Source organism: Centruroides vittatus, unplaced genomic scaffold, assembly GCF_030686945.1.
Source record: "Centruroides vittatus isolate TY-2023 unplaced genomic scaffold, ASM3068694v2 contig_854, whole genome shotgun sequence".
NCBI classification, from domain to species: domain Eukaryota; kingdom Metazoa; phylum Arthropoda; class Arachnida; order Scorpiones; family Buthidae; genus Centruroides; species Centruroides vittatus.
Window position 1 is genome coordinate 64,417 of NW_027122558.1, and position 23,617 is coordinate 88,033.

The window sequence follows — 23,617 nt, forward strand, 5'->3', positions numbered from 1 at the left end:
CGGATGGCATATTCTAAAAACAAAAGTGCCGTCGCAGATAACTGACATTTTCGTGAAACTCGAGTCGGTGGTGTGGAAGAAAGGGATAAATGCTTATCTATCCAATGGTAAACAATTCAAGAAGTTATCTTCATCTACTATTCAGTTTGGTGGTGGAAGAAGGCAACATGTGACACAGATGTGACATACATAAAAAAAAACTTTAAACTTACATTTTTCATCATCATCATTATGTTAGTTACCTTCAACTATTTTGAGTGTTTGAAAATAATGTCTGCATTAATAAAATTTTATTTTATAATGTTACTACAGTATGTTTGTTAAGTTATTTAAAACACTTATTTTATTTATACAAAGCTTTGGATTAATTTTATATTTGAAATTCTGATGCATTTGAAGTCATACCTGTAGGATGTCTAAGACAACTCTGTTTAATTTAATATAAAATGAAAATCCCTCTTATTACATTTAATCAAATATGTTGTTTTAGTTAGAAAATATTCAATGCAAAATTACATAAGCAGTTTTATATAATTCTGTTAGATTTTCATACTTTTAAATTGAATTTAAAAGTATGAAAAGCTAACAGAATTAAATTTGTATTTAATATGTAAGTCTGTTGATTGTTTAGACCAGTGGTTCTCAATCTTTTTTTACCCATGGATCCCTTTTCCTCTTAATTTTTTTGTGGACCCACATAGACACTGCACAGGAAAAAAACCTTATATTTTTCACTAATAAAAAAAGAAAGGAGTTGCATTAAAAAAATAATAATAAATAAATATATATACAGTAGAGCGTCGAAAAGTGGAACCAATTGGGGACTGGGGTCCTTCCAGTTAATGATTTGTTCCAGTTTCCGACTTTGTACGAAAAAATACATTAACCTGTCCGACGTTCAAATTTTTCTCCGTTGCGTATCGCTTCCTGTTGAATTTTTCTCCGTTGCGTGTCGCTTCGTGTTGAATTTTCGTCGATTTTAAGCCTAACGAAAATTTTTATAATAATCATCGAGGCTATCGTATCGTTAAAAATTATTTCTGCATTTTGTACAAACAAAATAAATATATTAAAGATATATAAAAAACATGAAAATTATACTTTAGAAGTAAATTTAGTATCAAAAACATTCGATTCAGCACGACACAGTCCGACTGAAAATCGTTCCACTTTCCGGCCATTCCACTTACCGACGTTCCACTTATCGATGCTCTACTGTATATATCTTTGACCTTTGTCAATGAGATATATATGTCATATTTGTTTTCAATATTTTAAATAATTACATTTTAACCCTTATGCAAGAAATGAGTAATAAAGAAATTGACAATATATATATCTGTAGAAATGCAATTCTCAGTAAAACAATTGTTCTGAAGTAGAATTACCCTATAGACCACTAAAAAAAAATCACCGTGAACTCAATTCGGTATTTTTTTTTGTGGATCCCCAGTAATGTTACATGGACCCCTAGGGTCCGTGTGAATTCCAGTTGAGAACCACTGGTTTAGACATACAGACATACTTTATTAGTAGGACATTAAAATGCAAAATGTGATGTTTTGTCAAAGTTATTTTGACACAGCAGTGACAGCTAGTCATAACAGACTTGACGTAGCAATCCTTTTAAATGCTATCTTACTACAGAAAATTTGAAACTTTTGAAATATGTTCAATCTATGAACATTGTTTCTATGATCTTGACCATCGATAATATCGTGTTAAAGCAGCGGTTAAACATATTCAGCTTAAACTTGGCACAAATACATAAATTTTAAAAAGTTGCCATCAATATTAGTAAAAAAATAGTCCAACTAGCTGTTAAACATGATAGTCATAAGTGCTGTAATAGTTAATACAGTCATGCCAACTTCATCTATACCAAAAACAAACTAGACCCATTAAAATAGATACTTTCATTTTTGATCTTACATTATTACAATTTTGAAAATTATATATATATATATATATATATATTAATGTGTATGTGTCATATTAGGTAAACTGGAAAGTAATGTCGTTTCTGCACATCAATACTTGTTTATCATTTATTGGCTCATTGTGTACTTTAAAGCCATGCAAAAGACATTTTAAGGTTAAAGTGACTTGTTTACTTGTAAATAATTCAACCTTAAATTTTTTTTGCAATTTTGGGTGAAATGGCCAGCCAAATACCAGAAGAAGTACATATCTGGCATTGTATGCTTTTTGAGTTTCATGAGGGTAGTAATGCAACAGTTGCTATCAAAAACATTTGCGATATTTATCCAAGTGCATTAGACATTCGTAAATGCCAAAGGTAATTTTCTAAGTTCGGATCCGGTAATTTTGATCTTTCCGACTCGTATCGATCGGGAAGACCAACAACTTTAGACAATGACGTGTTAAGGGTGGAAGTGGAAGCAAATCTGTGTCGGACAATCGAGAAACTGTCAAACACTCTTAACCAACCTCGCTTGACCATCCAAGAACATTTGCAGCAGGTTGGTAAAGTATGCACAGCAGGTGTTTGGATCCTGCATAATCTGTTTGAAGAAAACAAAGCTACACATCCACAAGAGCCGAATTATCGGGCTAGAGTTGGCTATAATAAATAAATAATTAATAAGACAATTTGGCACTAGAGCTTGGCGTTAGGCACCATCTCTTACTAAACTTAATAATTATAATTAAATTAAATAAATAATTTTAATAATTTGGAACTGGAGGAAAAGAAATCGGCCCGAAGCGGGACTCGAACCCGCAACTTCTGCTATCCGTGCAGACACGTTACCAGTTATGCTACCTGGACCTTCAGTCCGATCGCCTCCTCCAGTATATATAAGCTAACACGACGACCATCGACGGTCATTACAATGCCGGCTGGGGACACATCAAGTGCCCACGTCCTCCCAAGTGTAATGACCGCCGATGGTCGTCGTGTTAGCTTATATATACTGGAGGAGGCGATCAGACTGAAGGTTCGGGTAGCGTAACTGGTAACGTGTCTGCACGGATAGCAGAAGTTGCGGGTTCGAGTCCCGCTTCGGGCCAATTTCTTTTCCTCCAGTTCCAAATTATTAAAATTATTTATTTAATTTAATTATAATTATTAAGTTTAGTAAGAGGATGTATAGCTTTGTAACGAGTTAGTCATTATTTATTTATAGAAAACAAAGCTAACTGATCCACCACAAGCAACTTATTGCTTCGACGGCACAATACAGAAGCGTTTTTTGATTGCTTGATCACTGGAGATGAAAAATGGGTCCTTTATGATAATCCAAAACGCAAAAGGCAGCGGCTCTCTCTGAATGAATCACCACGAAGTACTGCTAAGCCAGGTTTACATCCCAAAAAGGCAATTTTGTGTGTTTGGTGGAGTATTCGTGGAATCGTTCATTTTGAAGTGCTGAAACCTGGACAAACTGAATGCAGACCTTTACTGTGAACAATTGGATCGAGTAAATCGAACTTAAATTGAAGTGTCCAGCGATTGTCAACAGAAAAGGCATTATTCTGCAACATGATAAATGCAAGACTGCACTGTGCAAGACGAACCCTGGAAAAAATTAATGAATTGGGGTGGGAGGCACTGCTTCACCCACCATACTTGCCTGACATTGCACCATTGGATTTCCATTTATTCAAATTGCTACAACACTTTCTATGTGGCAAAAAATTTGAAAATTTGGATGATATCCGAAATGCCATCTCCAGATATTTTGCTAAAAAACCAATTGATTCTTATTGATACAGAATCGAAAATTTGCGCACTAGATGGAAAAGGTTGTTGATAACGCAGGTGATTACATCATTGATTAAAAATAAAAACAAGTTAAAAATTTATTTGTTTGCAATTGTTAATAGGAATAATAGTAATACACTAATAAATATATCAAATGGCATGCAAATAGACCAACAATGGTATAATCTGATAGAGGACGCAGTAAGTTAGTAAAAATAGAATTATAATTTGTCACGAATGAAATACCAAGAAAAAATTGTATTGTCAGTTAAATTGTTTTAATTGGGGGCAATATACATTGTGGTGTTCCTTTTGAAGAATGGTGTGTATTTTAAAGGTTGGATTCTTTTAAAGAAAGGAAACTTGTACGTACGTATAGTTACCTTGATCCTCGTGGGAGATGTTGGGAGGAATTTTTTGCCCGGAATGACATACAAATAATTAACGATCCGTCCTCCCCTCCTACATTTGTGTCCAGCCGCGGGGAAAGCTGGGTTGACATCACTGCATGCTCATTGGGATGTCTCTCGTTTGTGGGCGATTGGAGGATTCTGGACGATTCTCTGGATGATCATGCTATGATCTCGTTTAAGATCAAACACCATAATGCAACTAACTTACGGCAACCCCGCCTCAAATACAACTTAAAAAGAGCAGATTGGGACGGTTTGAAAACACATCTAGATTTACATCTTCAGCTGGGTGATCATACTGACACTGAGATGACTAGACAACAACTGGATAACTCTATTAGGGTTATCGAAGAGGCCTGCAGGAAATTTATCCCTAAATATAGGAATAACAAAACTTCTGTTCCATGGTGGAATAGCGATCTGACATCTTTGAGAGCTACTAATGTTCGGTTAAGGAAAAATTTTCAGAATTGTCATACAGAGCCACTCCGCACTAATCTAAAGAAACAATTTGTAGATCATCTTCAGAAATATAAATTGGCAATAAAACAGGCTAAGCTACGCTCTTGGGACGAGTTTTGTGCTGCAGCAAATTCCAATCCATGGGGATTTATTACACGCTATTGCACTAATAAATTAAAACATCGACAAATCTTACATTCGACACATGCTGGTCAAAATTTTACCGAGGCTGCCAACAAAAAGATGGACACCTTCTGCATCCCGGATCCCGAGTCGCAGGACACTGACAATCAACGGGAAACTAGGGCAAATATTCACAATGAAATACATACACCAAATACTCCTCAGTTTACAACGGAGGAAATTGCCTGGGCTTTTGCTAATCTTAACATCAGGAAAGCAGCAGGACATGATGATATCTCGCCGGAACTGGCTAAATACTTATGGCTAATTATACCACAAAAACTGACAGACATTTATAATAAATGTCTCGATCAAGGTATATTCCCTGACTCTTGGAAACACGCGCGCATTGTGCCTGTACCTAAACCTGCAACTACAGACGAATGCCGGCCAATTTCACTTTTACCGGTACTTGGTAAAATATTAGAACGATTAATAGCCAACAGACTACATTGGCACCTCGAGACCAATCAATACTTACATAGTTGTCAGTTTGGGTTCCGACCACAACGCTCGGCCCCAGCTGCTATTGAGAGTGTAATCAAATGTATTAACTCATTACTTGAAGATAACCGATACGTTTTAGCAATTAGCCTTGATATTGCCAAGGCCTTTGACAGCGCTTGGTGGCCGTCGATACTGAATAGCCTAAGGAGCCGACAATGCCCTAGAAACTTATATCGTTTATTAACTGACTACTTAGATCACAGATACGCAGATCTTTGTTGCGGGGCACACACCATTCAAAGGAAAGTCGAACGTGGATGCCCGCAAGGGTCGGTTTGCGGCCCAATCTTATGGAATGTAGTTTTTGATAACTTTCTGAGACAAGACTTTGGACAACATCATATTATTGCTTATGCGGATGACGCGCTTGTTTTGTATGGGGGACGCTCAAGATCTGCACTTGAACAAAATGGCAATCATATCTTACAAAACATTTTACTCTGGGGGAAAGAGTATAAACTCAGTTTTAACGCCAAGAAAACTAAATGCATAATTTTCAATAAGCCACGACACCAGCACCTATATAGGAGGGTTCCGACTATAAAAATGGGCGGAAACACTGTGAAGGTTGAAAAAACCATCAGATACCTTGGGGTAATACTTGAACACCGACTGCTCTGGCAGGAACATGTGTCATATCTCAATGAACGCACTGGCAGAATCTTCAATACCTTCGCTAGCATGGCGAAAAGAAGATGGGGCTTAGCCTCAGAGGCAGTCAGTACTATATATAAACAGATTTTCATACCTATCGTCACCTACGCATGTGGTAGCTGGGGTCACGACATTCACAAGGTACACATTTACAAAAAACTTATTGCTGCTCAACGGAGAGCTCTTATTCAAATTACAAAAGCGTATCGCACTTCACCGAATGCCTCCATTCAGGTCTTGGCTAGAACACCTCCGATAACGAATGTGGTAGAATATTATACAAAACTTTGGTACATCAGATGGGGACGGAATATTAACATCAACGACCAAATCGTATATGCAGCAGATTTTGAAAGACCCGTTCTGTTCTCTCGCTCTAGTCACCCTGCTATGATAAACAACATCCAATTTGATTCTAACGATAATATGGATATTGAAATATTTACTGATGGATCTAAGTCAGAAGCATTGGTAGGATGCAGCTTCGTGGCTTTTCGGGAAGGCACGGAAATTGAACATCAACAATTCAGATTAGGTGAGAGTTGCTCAAGCTTTCAGGCTGAGCTATATGCAATACGCATGGCTGCATCCTGGTGTAGAGATCATTATTCGCAGCAAAAAATTAACATTATAACTGACTGTGCCTCTGCTATAGCTTCTCTTAAGACAAGAAGCTTTCATCCACTTGTAAATGAAATCCAAAATATCATGAATTCTTCGACCTGCCAATACTTCATAAATTGGATTAGAAGCCATCAGGGTCATTTTGGTAATGAGCGGGCTGATAATCTTGCACGTCTGGCTTCGACTAACACTGATCTTCCAATTGCGTACAAAAACATTAGCATACAAACAATCAAATCTAGTTTATGGATGGAAGTGATCGACAAGTGGCAATTAAAATGGGAGGATAATAATTCAATTACCAATCACTTTATTCCTGATATTCCAAAATTTCTCGCTATTAAATGGTATTACCCAAATCACAATCTGACACAAATGTTAACTAACCATGGTAGATTTTTTACATACCAATCTCGATTTATGGGCACCACCACTACCATGTGCACTATTTGCGAGTGCCTGGATGGAAGCAAACACTACATTCTACAATGCCCCATGCTTGAGCCTGAGAGATTTGTGCTTAAAACTCTTGCTGCAGCGCATAACCTTGTTTGGCCACCCCCTAACTTGGAAAGTTTATTTATCTTTAAAGACACATACGACGCATTTATCCGGCTTGTCAACATGTACTTCAAAAGAACTACTGTCCCAGCCTACATCAGCAGATAACTCAGGAATACACAATTGGATCGTTTTACGATGATTCTTCAATTATTGTTCGATGTATATTCTCAACGATGACCACCTAATTCAGAATACAAGCAAGAAGAAGAAGAAATTTTGGCTTCGCACCTCGTTTGTACCGATCATCTTTGCAAACTCTGCAAGGCAACATCAAGGGACCGAGCTGGCTTGTCTGCACATTAGTGCTGATTCCAACTTCAATACCGCCTCATTGACAGCACTGCAGATTGGTTTGAGTGAACAAGATACACGCTTTACTTTGTTCACGGACTGTACAGATTTCTTGTACAAAGATTTTTTTTTTTTTTTTAACTACTTGGACTGCACAGATTGACATGTGCTGACTCACTCATACAGGAACTCTTCAGACTCCGACAGATGATGATCCATCATTATGCAACTTTAGAACTGTTCAGATCTACGTGAACACAGAACCTACTACTCAATTTGGACGGCGCAGTTGCACACTGGCTGTTCTTTTCTGCTTTACAACCTTCCACAGAATTCTACCTGTGCCGACCCATCTTTACAGAAGAGTGATGGACTGTACAGCTTAACTTGTACAAAAAGTTGTTCACTTGTTACATTTAGGTGTTATTTTAAGTTTTGTTATTTAAATTCAGGTTACTATATTTATATGTGATATATGTGTTATTATTTGCTGTTAATATTTTATTTGATGATAGTTAATATGTTTGTTGTTACTTATACATGATATTTATTTTCTCATGCTATATATTTATAATACTTTATATGGTTCATAAATTATTCTATGTGATATATTCACATAGATGACGCTTGCACAAAGATATTACCATATTTGTTAATTTCAATTAATATTTTATTTCTTTATGTTATGATGTTCGATGTCATGAATGTGCTGTTGCTCTAAATGTCTATATGGTGCCGAATTGTTAATTTTAAATTGAATAATAAGATATGTGCCGACGATATGCTTCGATATACTGGCACTGGTTGGTATTTTATATTGGCTCATAAGATGTAAATCAATTGCTATATATGTAATAACTCAAATGTGCACTACGTGTAATTATGTCGCATACGCGTGTGTTAATGACATCTATGTATGACATTCTACAAGGCATTAATCCTTTGTTACCATCTTCTGCAATGCATTATCGAAATATGTTAAACGCGAGCCTTTATTGTCTCGTCCTCAATCTGTGCACCATGTCTTGTGATACTGCTTCATCTTCTTGATGAAGCGTTTTACAATTGTCTTTATTCTTGATGTATTTTATGTATTTTATATTATTTAAACCTATTAATACCACTATAGATAATTCTTGTTCTTCAGAAAACTGCTTAATGTATCTCATGTTCTCACCCGGTTTTGTACTTAATGGCACCGGGCATGTACCTTATGTATATTCATTAATAAATAATAATAATAATAATTATAATAATTAGTTACCTAAAATATTTTAAAGAGTAATTATGTTAAAATTAGTCGTTTTTAAAAAAATGTTACCGAGTATTATACGTTTTATTGTCACTAATACAGCATCAATGTACTACACCAACACAAAAAAGAAACAACGGCAGGTTTTTGGAGGATAATACGAATGAAACACAGAAGTATCGTAAAAGTGTATAAGGAGAGCTTAGGGTATAGTGAGATAGTTTTAAGGTGTTTCTCACACAATGTCATCTACTCGTGTTGATTTGTTAAGAAAATAAATTTATTTTGTAGCACTGAAGAGGGACCAGGAAGGAAACACTGACCCAAAATGCATCTGTAGAAAAACAATAAAGGAGTTCATAACCTGTAAAACTGTGGGATAGTCTACCGTTAAAAAAAAAAAATTTCGGATTAAAGAGACTTTTACTGGTTCATTTATTTGTTTGATTTTAACATAAAAAACAACATACCCAATCAGAACCAGAGTTTCATCTAGATCTAGGATACAAGATCTACATTCTGTCAACACTTCAAGTATTCTCTTGCTTCCAAGATTTAATCAAAGATTTAAAGTACTTACAGTTCATTCTGATTTAAAAGTTTGTCATAATCTGCATATGGTTTTATAGTAGTGATATATTTATTAAATATTTTCCTAATTATTTTCATGTTGATAGTTATTTGAGATGAAAATTATTTCAATTCCAAATGATCATAATGGCAGTATATCTGGTTTTGTTACAATGCAGTTTTATTTTATCTTTTAAAATTTAATTAAAGTAATTTTTTGATTAAAATTTTTCAATTCCATATTTTTTTATCCTAAGATCCATCTCATGTGTAGCCAATCAATGCAATTAACTTTAAATTATATTTTGTTTTATAAACATAAGGACTGTTCATAAATTACATAATGCAGATATGAGTGGGTGAGATTGCAAATTATTATGATGCAAGGACTGGGTCGCACCTACCCCCTTATGATGCACCTACTCTCTTCCCCAATGTGGACTAGACCCATAATAAAAACAAGAAGATAGTGAGGGACAGGGTCTGACATATCCATTACGAACCGACAAAAGAATTCATGGGGTTCTCTGTCCAGATTCAATCCTAGATCCCAGAAAGCAGGCTTATATCTTTACTGCCTTGACATTCTCCATTTGATATTATAAAAACTAGGCCAAAATCCAAACTATTTTGAAACAAATATAAAAATTTTATCTTAATAACTTGGATAATATTTCAATAAAACATAAATATATAAAAATTTTAATAATTCAAATTAATATTATATTTCATTATTAATTGTTATTATTGTAATTATTATAAAATAAAGTTAAAACTTAAATTGACAGATGAAATGGAGGTTGCATTATAGAACTAGCTGCAATATTTCCAAATTTATTCCTTGACTGTAAATAAAACTTTCTTTTTGTAGAAAGATTAAGTTACATCTTATAAAAATTTGTTTTTTTAACAATAAATCTTTAAGACTTATTGTTGAAAGAAAAAGTCAATGTAATAAAATTAAATGAAAAAGAAAACTTAAAGTGTATGTGTGACCGCAGGGTTGGCATCTCCTCGGCACCTTGTCAGGATGACACCGCCGTGTCTGCCGGACACGGAAATCTCGATGGCCGTTACGTTATTTATCGTGCGAGCGGTCGCATTCGCGGGCTTCCGAACTTGGAATGGAGGCAGATGGAAACGACCGGAAGAAGTACACTCCACAAATTAGCATTTAACAAAAATACTCGTTTTTGATAGATATTATTTACAAGTTCTACGAGATATTGTTTACAAGATTACGATCATTTCAGAAGCTTAGCACAATGGCTAAAAACTATTTTAGATGCTTAGCACAATTGCTAAAGAGAGAGGGATATAAAGAGATAAACCTAACGCAACCCTGATCGAGAGAGAGAACTCACAGTAAGTTTGCGAGATGATAAATACCTTAAAACACTCGTGAGTCCCAGTTGTATCGATGCGCAAATCGACAAAAGGTCGGGAACTCGGTTCAGAGGGTAATCCTTTCTTTTCCTCGTCTTCTTGGGTGTCGGCGGCGGCAGCGAGTGGCAACGGCTAAATCGGCAGTTTGGAACACATACACTTAGGAAAAAGGGTTGATGACAACTGCTTCGGCTTGTTATCACCCCCTTCCTTTTTATTAGGGGGGCTCCTCCTGGGTTTTTCCCATGACTTCGTTAGGAGGTTTAGTACATCGGGGCCAACAGTCAAATTTTCACTCGTTGATTCCAGGTGACACATTCGACGTGTCATCCTCAACGAGGAAATAAGTCTGTGGGAAATAGTTTAATTATCTTTGACAATTTTAGCAAAACAACTTTAAGGAAAAACTAAATTGAACAAAAATTTCTTCACCAAATTTGGCTCTCACATGTAACTGAACACCTGAAATAAGCATCAGGGCATTGTCAATAAACTTTTAAACAAACATTAAAAGTGTATTCCCTAATTCTGAGGGATCGCTGTAGATGGCATCACATATAGTTTGGTTGAACAAGAACAAATAACATTCTATTATCTAGAAGTTTAATTCACGAAAAGACTAAAACTTGAAAAATAATTAATATTTACAAACTTCAAAGGATCAGATGGATGACTCAATAAATTTCAAGCATGTCACAATATTTTGTGCTTACTTTTAGTGAAAGTTTATCTAGTCAATAAGAAGCTGCTTCAGGGTTGGATATTAAAGTTGTATGAAATGTGGAAAGAAGTCATTGAATGTTACAAAAAATGTAGTAATACAAGAGACAACAACAGATTACTGGCTAATATTGATAAGACTTCTAACTCAATAACCAAAAAACAAATCAGAAAAACAACCACTCATTTGAAAAGCAGATGTTTTCATCCATTTTTAAAAGGACATCTTCAGGCTGGTGTTCTAATTGCACAATTTTTGAACAGATCATAACTTCTGTATTGCTGTTGCTGATTGGTGGAAAGACTGTGAGATTTATGTTAAATGGTTATATATTTTCCACAGATTTGGGATTGTGTTATCTTCCTTATAGTTGATGACTTTTTTCTTATGGCTGCCTTGTAAATTTTCATTAACTCAAGATATCTGCTGTTCTGTGTAGGATTTTGGTCCTATTAAAATGGACTTCCACAGCCAGAGCTCTGTCATATGCCAATAGGGTGGTGGCTAATAGGTCTTTAGATATGTCCACTCGGTGTTCCTTTAGATGGGTGGCGTATCCTCGAGTCAGTGGCGACAATGTAAAAGTTACAATCCATTTGAAAATTGTGCGATTTCGTATTAGAACGTCAGCGTGGTTATGTCCTTTTAAAAATGAACAAAAACATTTGCTTTTCAAATGAGTGGTTGTTTTGCTGGTTTTTTCAGTTATTGAGTTAAAAGTTTTAACATAGTAATAATTCTTTGTATAGAAAAAAAGGTACAGACGGCTGAAAATGTTTGCAAAAACTTAAAATCTACTTTAAGAAAAAATTACCGTAGTACAGAAAAACAATTATAGATCATTTTACATAAGTTTATATGTAAACAATTAAACCTCTAAATAAATTAAGAGCTTTTTGTAGTATGTTAAAAATGTTGATTTTCTTATTTCCTTTCTAATAATGGGCAATTCTCAAAAACATTTTACAATTCCTTGCGATTGTCGTTATTGAAAGTTTCACTATAATTATTATTTTTAGACTGTTTACCACTTGTATTCTGTAATCAATATTTTAATATCTTTTCTTTATTTTAATTCAAATGAAAATTAACACGTTTCTTTTAAGATAAATGTATCTATTAGATACTTTAATTGCTACCTTTTATTTAAGAATTAACTTTTTAGTATAAAAATAAGTATCATAATTCTATTTAAAAATGAATGTGTTACTATACACAATATTGCTATAAGATTTTAAATACATATATGAATTGCCAATTAAATAAACCCATCAGAGAATTCTTAATGAATTTTCTTTTAAAAATGTAAATTAAACCTCAGTTATATATATCTTACCTAATTCTTTAAAAGTATATCGTGGCTGCACTCTCATTGCATGCTGAACATATTCATGAAGAATACAAACGTAGGATTTTCCACTAGGATTCATTACAAATTCTGAAATATAAAATGATATTTATAAATTTTACCACTTTTCAATTTTTCAAATATGAATTTTTAAAAGCATAACTTCTAGTAATATTTTGAGTTTTACTTTATAAATCTATCAATTATCTTAATGATAACTTTGTTTATTGATTTATCAAAATTTGTAAGTATAATCAAATTTTTTAAACACATTAAATAAAAATAAAGATTCGTAACTAAAATACAGTAGAGCATCGTTTATCCGAAACGGCGGTTAACCAAAAGCTTTCCGGTCGGACCGTGTCGTGCCGAATCGAACGTTTTTGATACTAGATTAACTTCTAAAGTATAACTTTTTTGTTTTTATATTTTTCAATATATTTATTTTGTTTGTACAAAATAAAGAAATAATTTTTAACGATACGACAGCCTCGATTATTATTATAAAAATTTTCGTTAGGCTTAAAATCGACGAAAATTCGACACGAAGCGACACGCAACAGAGAAAAATTTCAACGTCGGATAGGTTAATGTATTTTTTCGTACGTAATCGGTTATCCGAACAACCCCAGTCCCCAATTGATTTGGATAAACGATGCTCTACTGTAATTTCAAATATTTATTATATTTTAAAATTTTAACAAATAATAATATTAATGCATCAAATTATTTTGCAACTGATACATAATTTGGTTTTGAAAAAAAAAATTATTAATTATATTTAATATTCGTGTTAAAGAATCTTGATATAAAATTAAGGGTTTTACAAAATGAAATAATGTATAAATTAAATTATGTTTAGAATATTAATTGTATGAAGTTTTTTTCAGAAATTGTAAACTCTTTTTATATTTCTAAAAAATTTTAAATTTGCTTCCATCTCCAGTTTATGTTCATAACATTCAAATAATAGAATAGATTCACTTTTAAATTTTTATATTTTCAAATATAAAGATTCATTTGAATTATTTTCATAGTTGAGTAATTAGAATTTGAATAAGTAAATAAATAAATATATTACGAAATTTTGGCAATCTTAAATACTATTAAATTATTTATAGAAAAAAATTACTTTCTATATTTTAACTGAATATATATTTAACATAATCAAAAATCTAACCTCTTTTTGTATTATTCCCGGTAGAAGTACCTTTTTCGGGAGCTACGGGAAGAGGACACGTAATCAATTTGGTTCCTTCTGGCTGTAAAATACGAAATACTTCATAATTATTACAGAAATTTATAACCAATATTCCAAACAATTTTATTGACTTTTTATAACTGAAATAAAAATTTTTTAATAAATTATTTTTAATTATAATTAAATTTTATATATATTTAACTGTTTAATCACTACAAATATTCATAATGAATCCCTTTTAAGAAATTATAAAATAATTCATATCAGATAATTGACAAAGTATAGTTAATAAATTTAAAAATTATAGTAAATAATCATTAATGTTTATCATCAATTAATGAACAGAAAAGAATCAAATTAAGAAAATATTTCTAGAATTATTTTAATTATAACAAACAGAAAAACTAAATAATTTTTAATTTATTTTATTTTGTATTCAATGTTAAAGCCTTTGCAGTTTTATGAAATAGTTTGACACTAACTAAATATACTCCAAAGCTATAGTTCAAATGAAAGAGTTTTATGGCAGTATTTCAAATTTAAAAAATCAGTGTGAGAATGTTTTTACAACTGTTTTTTTTATATAAAACCACTAAAAGATATTATACTTACAGACTATTTAAATATAAAAATTTTTAAATAAATAAAACACTTTCATCTTTTCATATAATATTGTGAGAACCAAGGGGTGTAGAGCTGCGAGCTCGACCCCGCTTACCGGCAACGGGATGGCGAGTTCCGTCACTGCATCGACGGATGGCGATAAATCGAGTGGGAGGGTTAGCGAGGTGGAGATAAGGTGTCGGCCGTACTCGAGGATGACAAATAGTAAATTATAAAAAAAAATATTTAAACATCAAAACTAGTACAGAGGAATACGAAAACAGAAAGTTGATACAGATTCTAAATAATTCCTTATCGGTGCATCGATTAACAAGGCAACGTCTCCGGTAGACATCGATTAGGCTGGCCGTCGTGATTCCGGCCTTTAGTACGGGCTAAGAAATTTAGTTGTTACCTTAGCATTAGTCTATCTTATTACCTAGGGAGAGAGTTTCGGACTATACAATCTAGGCAAATACCTCTTAACCTGTGGCGATCGAGACTCGAGCAGTCCTTTTAGTAAGGTGGACGAAGGAAGGTCCGAACGGAGTCGTCTGCCTGGAGGTTTCCTTTGGACGATCGCCCCGAGGCACGGCTGAAACCCCTTTTTATACACGTTTGTGTGGAAGCTGACTAATGCTATCTATGGATCCGGGTGTTGTTTATGTTAATTGTCCGAAATCGAACGTTTCGAGAAATTTATTACCTTTTTCTATCCGGTATTCTTACTCAGTTTACTTCATAAAATTGATAACAGCTGTCAAACAAATGGAATTAACTGCCGAGGGTAACTAAGGTCAGGATTTGTATTGCAACCTTAGTAATAAATGTTTAAATCTGAGGGATATTTGGTCTGTTTTATCTATCAAGAAATCTCGAGAAATAGGAAGTGTGTGGATTTTTCTGTTGACCTTTTCCTCTTCATTTTTTGCGATGCATTAAAATAAATTCTTAATTATTTAATTACTTAATTACTTTCATACTTCCCCTTCAGATTCTCACAATATTTATGAGTTCTAAATTTTTGATACACTAATTTGCTACAATTTATGATGCTTTATGAATATTCTATTTTAATTAATGATTTATTGAGAAGTCTTGGATTATTTTCTATTTACAGAAAATAATACAGAAATAATAAGTATAACAAATTATGAAAACAAATTTGATAAAATATTGCAAATCTATACAATAATAAATGATATTGCAACTATATACAGGTATACTTCACCTTACGTCGGTAATTGGTTCCAGGAGAGGCGACGTAAGTCAAATTTACTTCTCTCTGAATTTACTTGTCACTAGGCTAAACCACAAATTACCATTCCCAGTTCTGTATTTTATTTATAAATGCATTTTTAATAATATATGGTTAATAAGAATCTATTTTGAGTTTACAAACAAATAAATTTTAGTTTTTAATATAGTACAGAAAAAAGTAATCTAAATTTACGAATACATGTACTGTACATGTTTACAATTTGGTGATATTTACAGTACATCGCAGACTCTATTTGTGAATGTGGTTTCTCTAAGACATTATAAAATAAGATGATTTTTTAAGGTTAAATAACAAATACAGTTATTAAAATTATTTTGCGATAGTAGAAAATAAACTAATTTATGTTAAATTTACCAATATCGAGTGGTGCCGACAACAACGCCAAACGGTAGATATTGGAACTACCGTGGAAAAAGCCAATAATGAGCACTTAAAGACCGCTAAATAAGACGACGACACAGAAACACAGATGTTTTCGTGTTTCGTTCTCTAGGATTTATGATGATTATATTAACATTTACTATAAATGTACATATTTTAATATGATTTTATGTGCTTTTAACGCTTTTCTAGTCATATTACGACTTCGATATTTGTGGCGGACGGACGTAAAGTCGAATAAAATGACTTAAACTCGATTTTTATTTTTCCATATACTTTTTTGACAAACGACGTATAATCGAGAACGACGTAACTCGAGGTATACCTGTATACTATATATCATATTTGCACCAAAGTTAATAAACATTACATTATACTGACATAAGATGTACAGTACAAAGTAGAATATATAAAGATTAAAATTAATTAATTAAAGAAATAACTGAATTAGCTCTATTAAATATAGATCTACAATTTGCAGATCTTGACACATTTGCAGATTTTTTCCTTGTTTTCTAATTTAAAAAATAAAAATTTATTTGAAACAGTATTTTGAAATAAAACTGATAGGAAAAGAAAACCTCAAAAATTTTCCTGTCATGATCAGTTTTTTTGTAAAGATTGTTGTTCTTTAAAATTAACCAAAATGTTTGTTGACTAATTGATTTAAATGTTAAAAGTTTGTTTGAACATCTAAAAAGCAATAAATACTACTTTTTAGTAAATACATTATATATTAAATAACCATTAATTGCAAGAAAATTAAAACAGAGATAAATCCAAAAGCAAGCACTAAAAATTATAATTATATTTATTAAAAATGGTAATATAAAAACCTATTAAAAATAGAAATTGAAAAAATTACGATTCTCAACTTCTAAAAAAATTATAAATGACGACGACGATGTTTTTGGATAACTACAGCCGTTTAAACAAAAATAAGTTATACGAGGGTTCGTCCGGAAGATAAAATTTTTCTTAAACATTAAACTTTACAAATCTTCTCTACAATAACATGTTCCATATATACCAATACTTTAGAAGCTTTTTCACTTCACAAATTAATAAGTTACCAATACATTACTTACATCTAACATATTTAAAATTTCTTACCAGTGTTGGGCGTTGTAATTGCTTCATTAACTTTTGATGCTTTCGTCTTCCAGCCCATGTCCTAAACAAATAATTTAATAACTTATGTAATAATATAAAATGCTCAAAAATTAATGTATTAATATTTCAATAAACAATAAATCAAAATAATTATCTGTTTAGTGCAATTAATTTCCCATAAAAAAATTCTTATAATTTTAATTATATTACCTTTTATTAATATATCAAAATAAATCTTTAAATTAACAAAAATAATAAGTATAAAAATATTTTATTAATAATCATAAAAAATAAGTAAAATAAGTATACATCATATATATAAACTAGTCAGTCTGTGGTGCAATCCTGCCATTAATATATACAAGATTTGATTTGTATTAAATTCCTTTTAAGTTACAATATGAATTGTATTTTGTTTTTGTTAACAGTTGAATATTTCAGAATCAGTATGAGTTGATAAAACAACCAATTATTTTAAATCAAAATTGATAAATCTAGAGAAATGATTGTAAATCTTCCAAACTTTGACAATTTCATTATCTGGATATAACAAGAATAATTTTTCAGTTTAATAAATAATACTTTCCATATCAATTTTTTAAGAAACTAAATTTTAAAATGTAAAATAGAACTGCACTGTAATGGCACCAGATATGTCATCACCATAATCATCTGAACTAGGAAACATTTTTATCTCAAACAATTATAAACAAAAAGTAACAAGAAAAGTATTTAATAAATATATAATTACTATCAAATGTTTACATGCAGATTATAATGAATGTTTAAATCAAAATGTCTGTAAGTACATGAAATCCGTAATTAAATCTTGACAGAGAGATAGAGAGATAATGACAGCATTTCCAGTTTGCTGGAAGCGTTACACTTCTTTGATTGGCAGAGAACATACATATATCATAGATAAAACTCTGATTTTGATTAGCTACATTAACATTTTTGGATGCTCATTCCTTTATATATATCATCATCATCAGTCATTATTATCCATTGTAAGACAGAGATCCCTCTCCAACAACTTCTATACTGAGTTTTCTGCATCAAGTCCTTTATATACATATATGGAATTATTTTATTTATATATTTTTTGTCTTGATAACTTTGTATTAAATAATTTTCCTATTTGAATGCCAACATCCCACTGGTCAGATAGAAAGGGAACCTGTTGCAGGTAGAGGGATTGAAGTTAATTTGACCAAAAGCAGTCATTGAGAGGATGGGTTCCTGAAAAGTTTCATCGCATTTGCTCAAACTGTCAAAATACATAAATAACAAACCAATCAACAAACTTTCTTCATCATCTATTAGATAATAGTTTCCATAAGATGCAGAGATTACTCTTTTTATCAGTTAAACATATACTTAATGTTCATTATTAAATTTTCTTAATATATTCAAAATATGAATATTATGTTCTAATTAACAAACATATGAAACTTAAAAGTTTAATAAAGTTGAATTATTAAACTTTTAAGTTACATATGTTTGTTTAATTAAATAAAAATTAAATAAGTAACTTACTTGAATCGCCTTACTGTAATTGTTTGAAATTCAAATAGATTTTCACAATATTTACGCACACTCAAATAATCTGAAAGAAAAAATTTATAATTTTAAAACTTAATTAAAATTTAATTTAATATAAACAAAACTTAAAAATAGTATTTATTTATTCATTAATATTATCTGTATTCGTTAGTTTTAAAGATATTAACACCAAAAGATTGAGTTTATTGTTACTTCATTATTATTGAAGTGTATGCTGTCATTATTTTCATATCTTATATAATTAGTATAAATGTCAATGTAATTAGCAATTTATAATTTTCTCCATATCAAGATAATCATATGAATTATAAAGAATGTATAAGTTTGAATTAATTCAATAGACCTGTAAATGATATATAAACTATAATTAATCTATATAATAATTTTAATTATTAAAAGAGATTTGTAATACTGAATATAAATTAAATATTTCACTATTTTAAAATATCATAAAAATGTTTATGATTACTGTAGAAGTTCATTAATTTGGTACCTACAAGACCAGAGCACTGTTGGATTATCAATAATGCCAGATTAACATGCATTTTTGTATTTTCACAAAATCTGAACATTACATCAGCACATATGAGCAACTGCTAATCCACATGTTTACACAATGCAGCCAGTTCGTTCACCACGAGTGAGTTTGGTGTATCTGCACTGATTTCACATTGTGGGGCTTTGTCCAAAAATTGGCTTTTAAGACTACCACAGTACATGTGCAGCATTATCTGACACTACTGCATGAACAAGACATATCCTTTTTGTGTGAAAGGAAGGTACTGCCTACTGTCACATTTATACAGGATGGTGCATCATCTCATATCATTTTTCTAGTAAGAAAAATTTTTGATTGAAATTTTTTGCAGACAGACTTATCACTAGCCATTGCAAAATCTAAGACAGCAGTTGATTTCTAATTATGGGGACATTTAAAGTCTAGAATGTATCAATTAGGCCCTTCCATATTGTTGGAATTGAAAGATGACATTTGGCACAAAGAGAGTTTCATCCATCTAGACATGCTGACTGCAGTCACAGGCATTGTCACTTGTATCATAACTTGTGGTGGAGAGCATATCAAACACTTGCTGTCAGAATTGCTGTTACAATAAACAAATTGAACATAATCATTCTTATTGTCTTAGGATTACATTCGGTGCATTTGTCGGCAACTTTTCAAACAAAAAAATTTTCCATCTTGAGAATACTTATAGTGCAAACCACTCTTCAATATGATGCCTTTTCATTATTTTTATAAATTTTTAAAGTTTTTACAGACTTTTGGCTAACCCTGTATACTTCAAGCAACCTTAAATATAAATAGGTTTTTTGAAGAATGTATCCATAATTGTTTTAAAAGCACCTATTAATGGCATTTTATGAAGAATAAATAAATTAGATAAATTAATAATAAACATTTTAATTATTTTTAGAGGTTACAGAACATATGGGAAATTCTCCTTTTTCTTGCACTTGGTTCTTCAGAATGCATAACGCATATGGGTGTTCATGAAGGGGAGCAAACGGTACTTGTCATCCCTGGATCAAATAGGATCAAATGAAATATTTCACAAATTATACTGTAAAAATGAGATATGTAGCCTTACACCCCCATATTTTCATACTGATGCAATACTGTATTCTATAATCTACTTGTGAAGATAATACAAAAAAAAATTAAAAATTTATTGATGTAATTATTTCTCCCAAGCTTTGTCTCCAGAAAATTTTTCTGTAAATGCTCATAACAACATATATAGCACAAAAAGGTAAAATAATTAATAATACTGTAATAATAATTACATTTTTGTTAGAATATTCTTTTTTCTAGTTTGTATCTGAAGATGATAAATTTATTTAACTAAGGAAAAATTATTTAAGAATGTTATTATTTTATTAAAGCAAATATAAACTGTAATACAAAAAAATTAATTAATAAAAATTCATGTTTATTAAATAAATCAATTCATATAGCAAAATTAGAATAATCATTCATTTTTCCAATAAAATTTATGATATTCAAAAAATACATTGTAATAAGCTTAAATGTAAAACTTTAACAATATAGCAAAAATATTCTCTTACCAAGTGATCTTTCTTTTTTATTATCTTGAACTGTTTCAACTTTAGCAGCAGGAATGCTTGAAACATCTAAATAAATATAATTCCTTAACATATTCAAATAGAAACTAATAATTTCATTTTTATCTAAATTTAATTCAAATTAGGCTGCATAAAAATTATTTTACAGTAAGTTGAAAAAAAATCTACAATAATCAAATTTTGTATCTATAAAGACACAAATTTTGATTATTTACATAGTGTGAGATTATCATTATTCTTCCATAGAGTTTGCAAAAAAATTAGTTATTATTAAAAAATTTAATCTAAATAGATATCAGATAAATTATAAGTTTACTATATCTGTCATTCATAAGTATATTAAACAACCTGAAGCCCAATATAAGTTATATATAAATACATAGCCAAACAATTGCCTTAAATACTCCAGCTATAAATACACTATTTTTAATAATTAATACTAAGTAATTTGCTACTAGAAGTAATGTTAAGCACCATCTCTTATCTTAATTAATAATTATAATTTAAATAATTTATTAATCAATGCTTTCATTGCAGTATCTGAGCAATAAAAGCTCAAATATTGCCATTATTCAGATATGCATTTACATATCTTTTATGAAGATTCAATCCAAGTGGCAAAATAGGTAAGATGCACAATGAGAATGGAATTAATCTCATTAACTCAAAACACGTTTGAACTGTTTAACACATTGACATTTTTTCATCCCTTAAACTTCAATTTAGCAAGGATTTACTGGATATATGTTGTAGATTAACACAACATAACATGAAAAAAATTCTTTATCAAGAAATCAAACAATTCTTAATCAAAAATCTATCATCTAAAGTAAAATAACATTATTAACTATATCTTTCTTGAAAAGTTAGCGTTCTAATACAGATAAGAATGTAATTCTGAATAAATTACGGTGGAACCTCGCTTAACGAGCCTAATTCGTTCCAGAATCTTACTCGTAATGTGAAACACTCGTTAAGCAAAACAATTTTTCCCATATAAATTAATGTAAAATACAATAATGCGTTCCATGCCGAAAAAAAAATCAAATATTTTATGTATAACATTTATTCAAAGAAAATTATACAATACACATTGTTGAGGAGTGTGAATCATCATCATTTCTTTTAGCACAGAATGAACCACTCTGGAATGTGAATTTGATTTGCAGAAAACAAAAAAAACAAAAAAATTACAGATAATATGTCTGATAACGATGCCAAACAATATGCCAAATTCTTGGGCTAAGGCCATAATTAATTAATTTGACTAGAGGTAGACAGTTATGCTGCCATCTTGTATTAACTTTAATAATTATAAATAATTAATTTATAATTTAGACATTTTAAAAATTTAATTTGGAACTGGTCATTAAATTGACAAGATGAATTTACTATAGTAGAGGTAGGCAGATAACTGCCTACCTCTACTATAGTAAATTAATTAAATTAGCAAATACTTCTACTATTAGGAAATTAATCAATTTCTAATATTTAATTATAGCCTTTACCTAGCTCGATAATTTGGCATATCGTTTGGTGTGTTTATTATATAACAGGCTATGATTGTTGATGTTTATACACGTAATACGTGTGAACACAAGTTTGGAAAAATGTTGGATCACAAGCGACATTAAGATGCTAGGGGAACAAGTGCTAAACACAGACTAATGGAGCATGCGCACAATCCAGCACTTCCTCTCTCCTTGTCACTTGTTATGTGAAACATCGCTCGTTAAGCGATTCATTTTTTTACACTTTGTTTTGCTTGTTGTGTGAGGTGCTCATTAAGCAAGGTTCCACTGTATAAGCAACAGAAATAAATTTTAAAATATTCACAAATGCTATAAATCAGATAAATAATTACCTAGCACTTTAATACTTCTTCCAGCAAATATTTCTTAAAAAAAAACAAACATTTTCAGCCTCTCTGTTCGTATTCTTTTTTTGGGTCTTAGATCTGAGAAGGGCCAATGAAAAGGCCAAAAATGTTTGCTTTTTAAGAAATAATTACTGGAAAAAGTGTTCAAGTGTTAGGTAATTGTTAAATAAAAGATAATCACTAAATACATAAAACATTAAATTAAATGTTTTATATAGTTATTACATATTTATCTGTTTATTAAATAAAATCTTCAAAAATTCAATTTATTTAATTTTTTGTACACAAATATCTTTGTAAAGTTGTTTTATTAATTATTTACTTTTAATTAATTTTACAATAAGCCTTATTTACATAAAGGCTAGAAATGCCTGGCCGTCAAGAAATAAAAATGAACAAACAAACCCTGGATAAAATACTTGCATTTTTCAATTAATAAAATTATCATTTTTTTACTAAGTACTATTAGTTATATACAATTCTTCAATAACTTTTAATGAGAAAATATCATTCAAAATAATTGTTATATCTTGATATAGTTGGGCAGTAGAAGAGAACAGGCAGTAGAATAGTTATCTAGATATAGAAATGGGCAGTAGTTAACTACTGCCCATTTCTACATCTTGAATATATCTATCCTCTTTCCTTTAATAATGCCTTAATCTTTCATATAATTCCAATATATGCTAAAAATGAATTGAATATATGTTTTTCTGTACATTATTTAATATTAAATACTAATAAATAGGAAAACGGTAAGAATTGTGAACAAAAATAATAAATC

At 30.9% G+C, this 23,617-nt stretch overlaps 1 protein-coding gene across 1 annotated transcript in view; it reads right to left on the reverse strand.

Annotated features, from left to right (window-relative positions):
- Positions 1-23,617, reverse strand: part of pasha (partner of drosha) — a 101,729-nt gene that overhangs the window by 15,834 nt on the left and 62,278 nt on the right. Inside the window, exons 5-9 of the mRNA XM_067279037.1 lie at positions 20,937-21,002; positions 18,822-18,891; positions 17,283-17,343; positions 13,883-13,964; positions 12,691-12,792 (exon numbers count right to left, since the gene is read on the reverse strand). Coding sequence (XP_067135138.1) covers positions 12,691-12,792; positions 13,883-13,964; positions 17,283-17,343; positions 18,822-18,891; positions 20,937-21,002 — 381 coding nt within the window. The remainder of the gene's footprint in view (positions 1-12,690; positions 12,793-13,882; positions 13,965-17,282; positions 17,344-18,821; positions 18,892-20,936; positions 21,003-23,617) is intronic.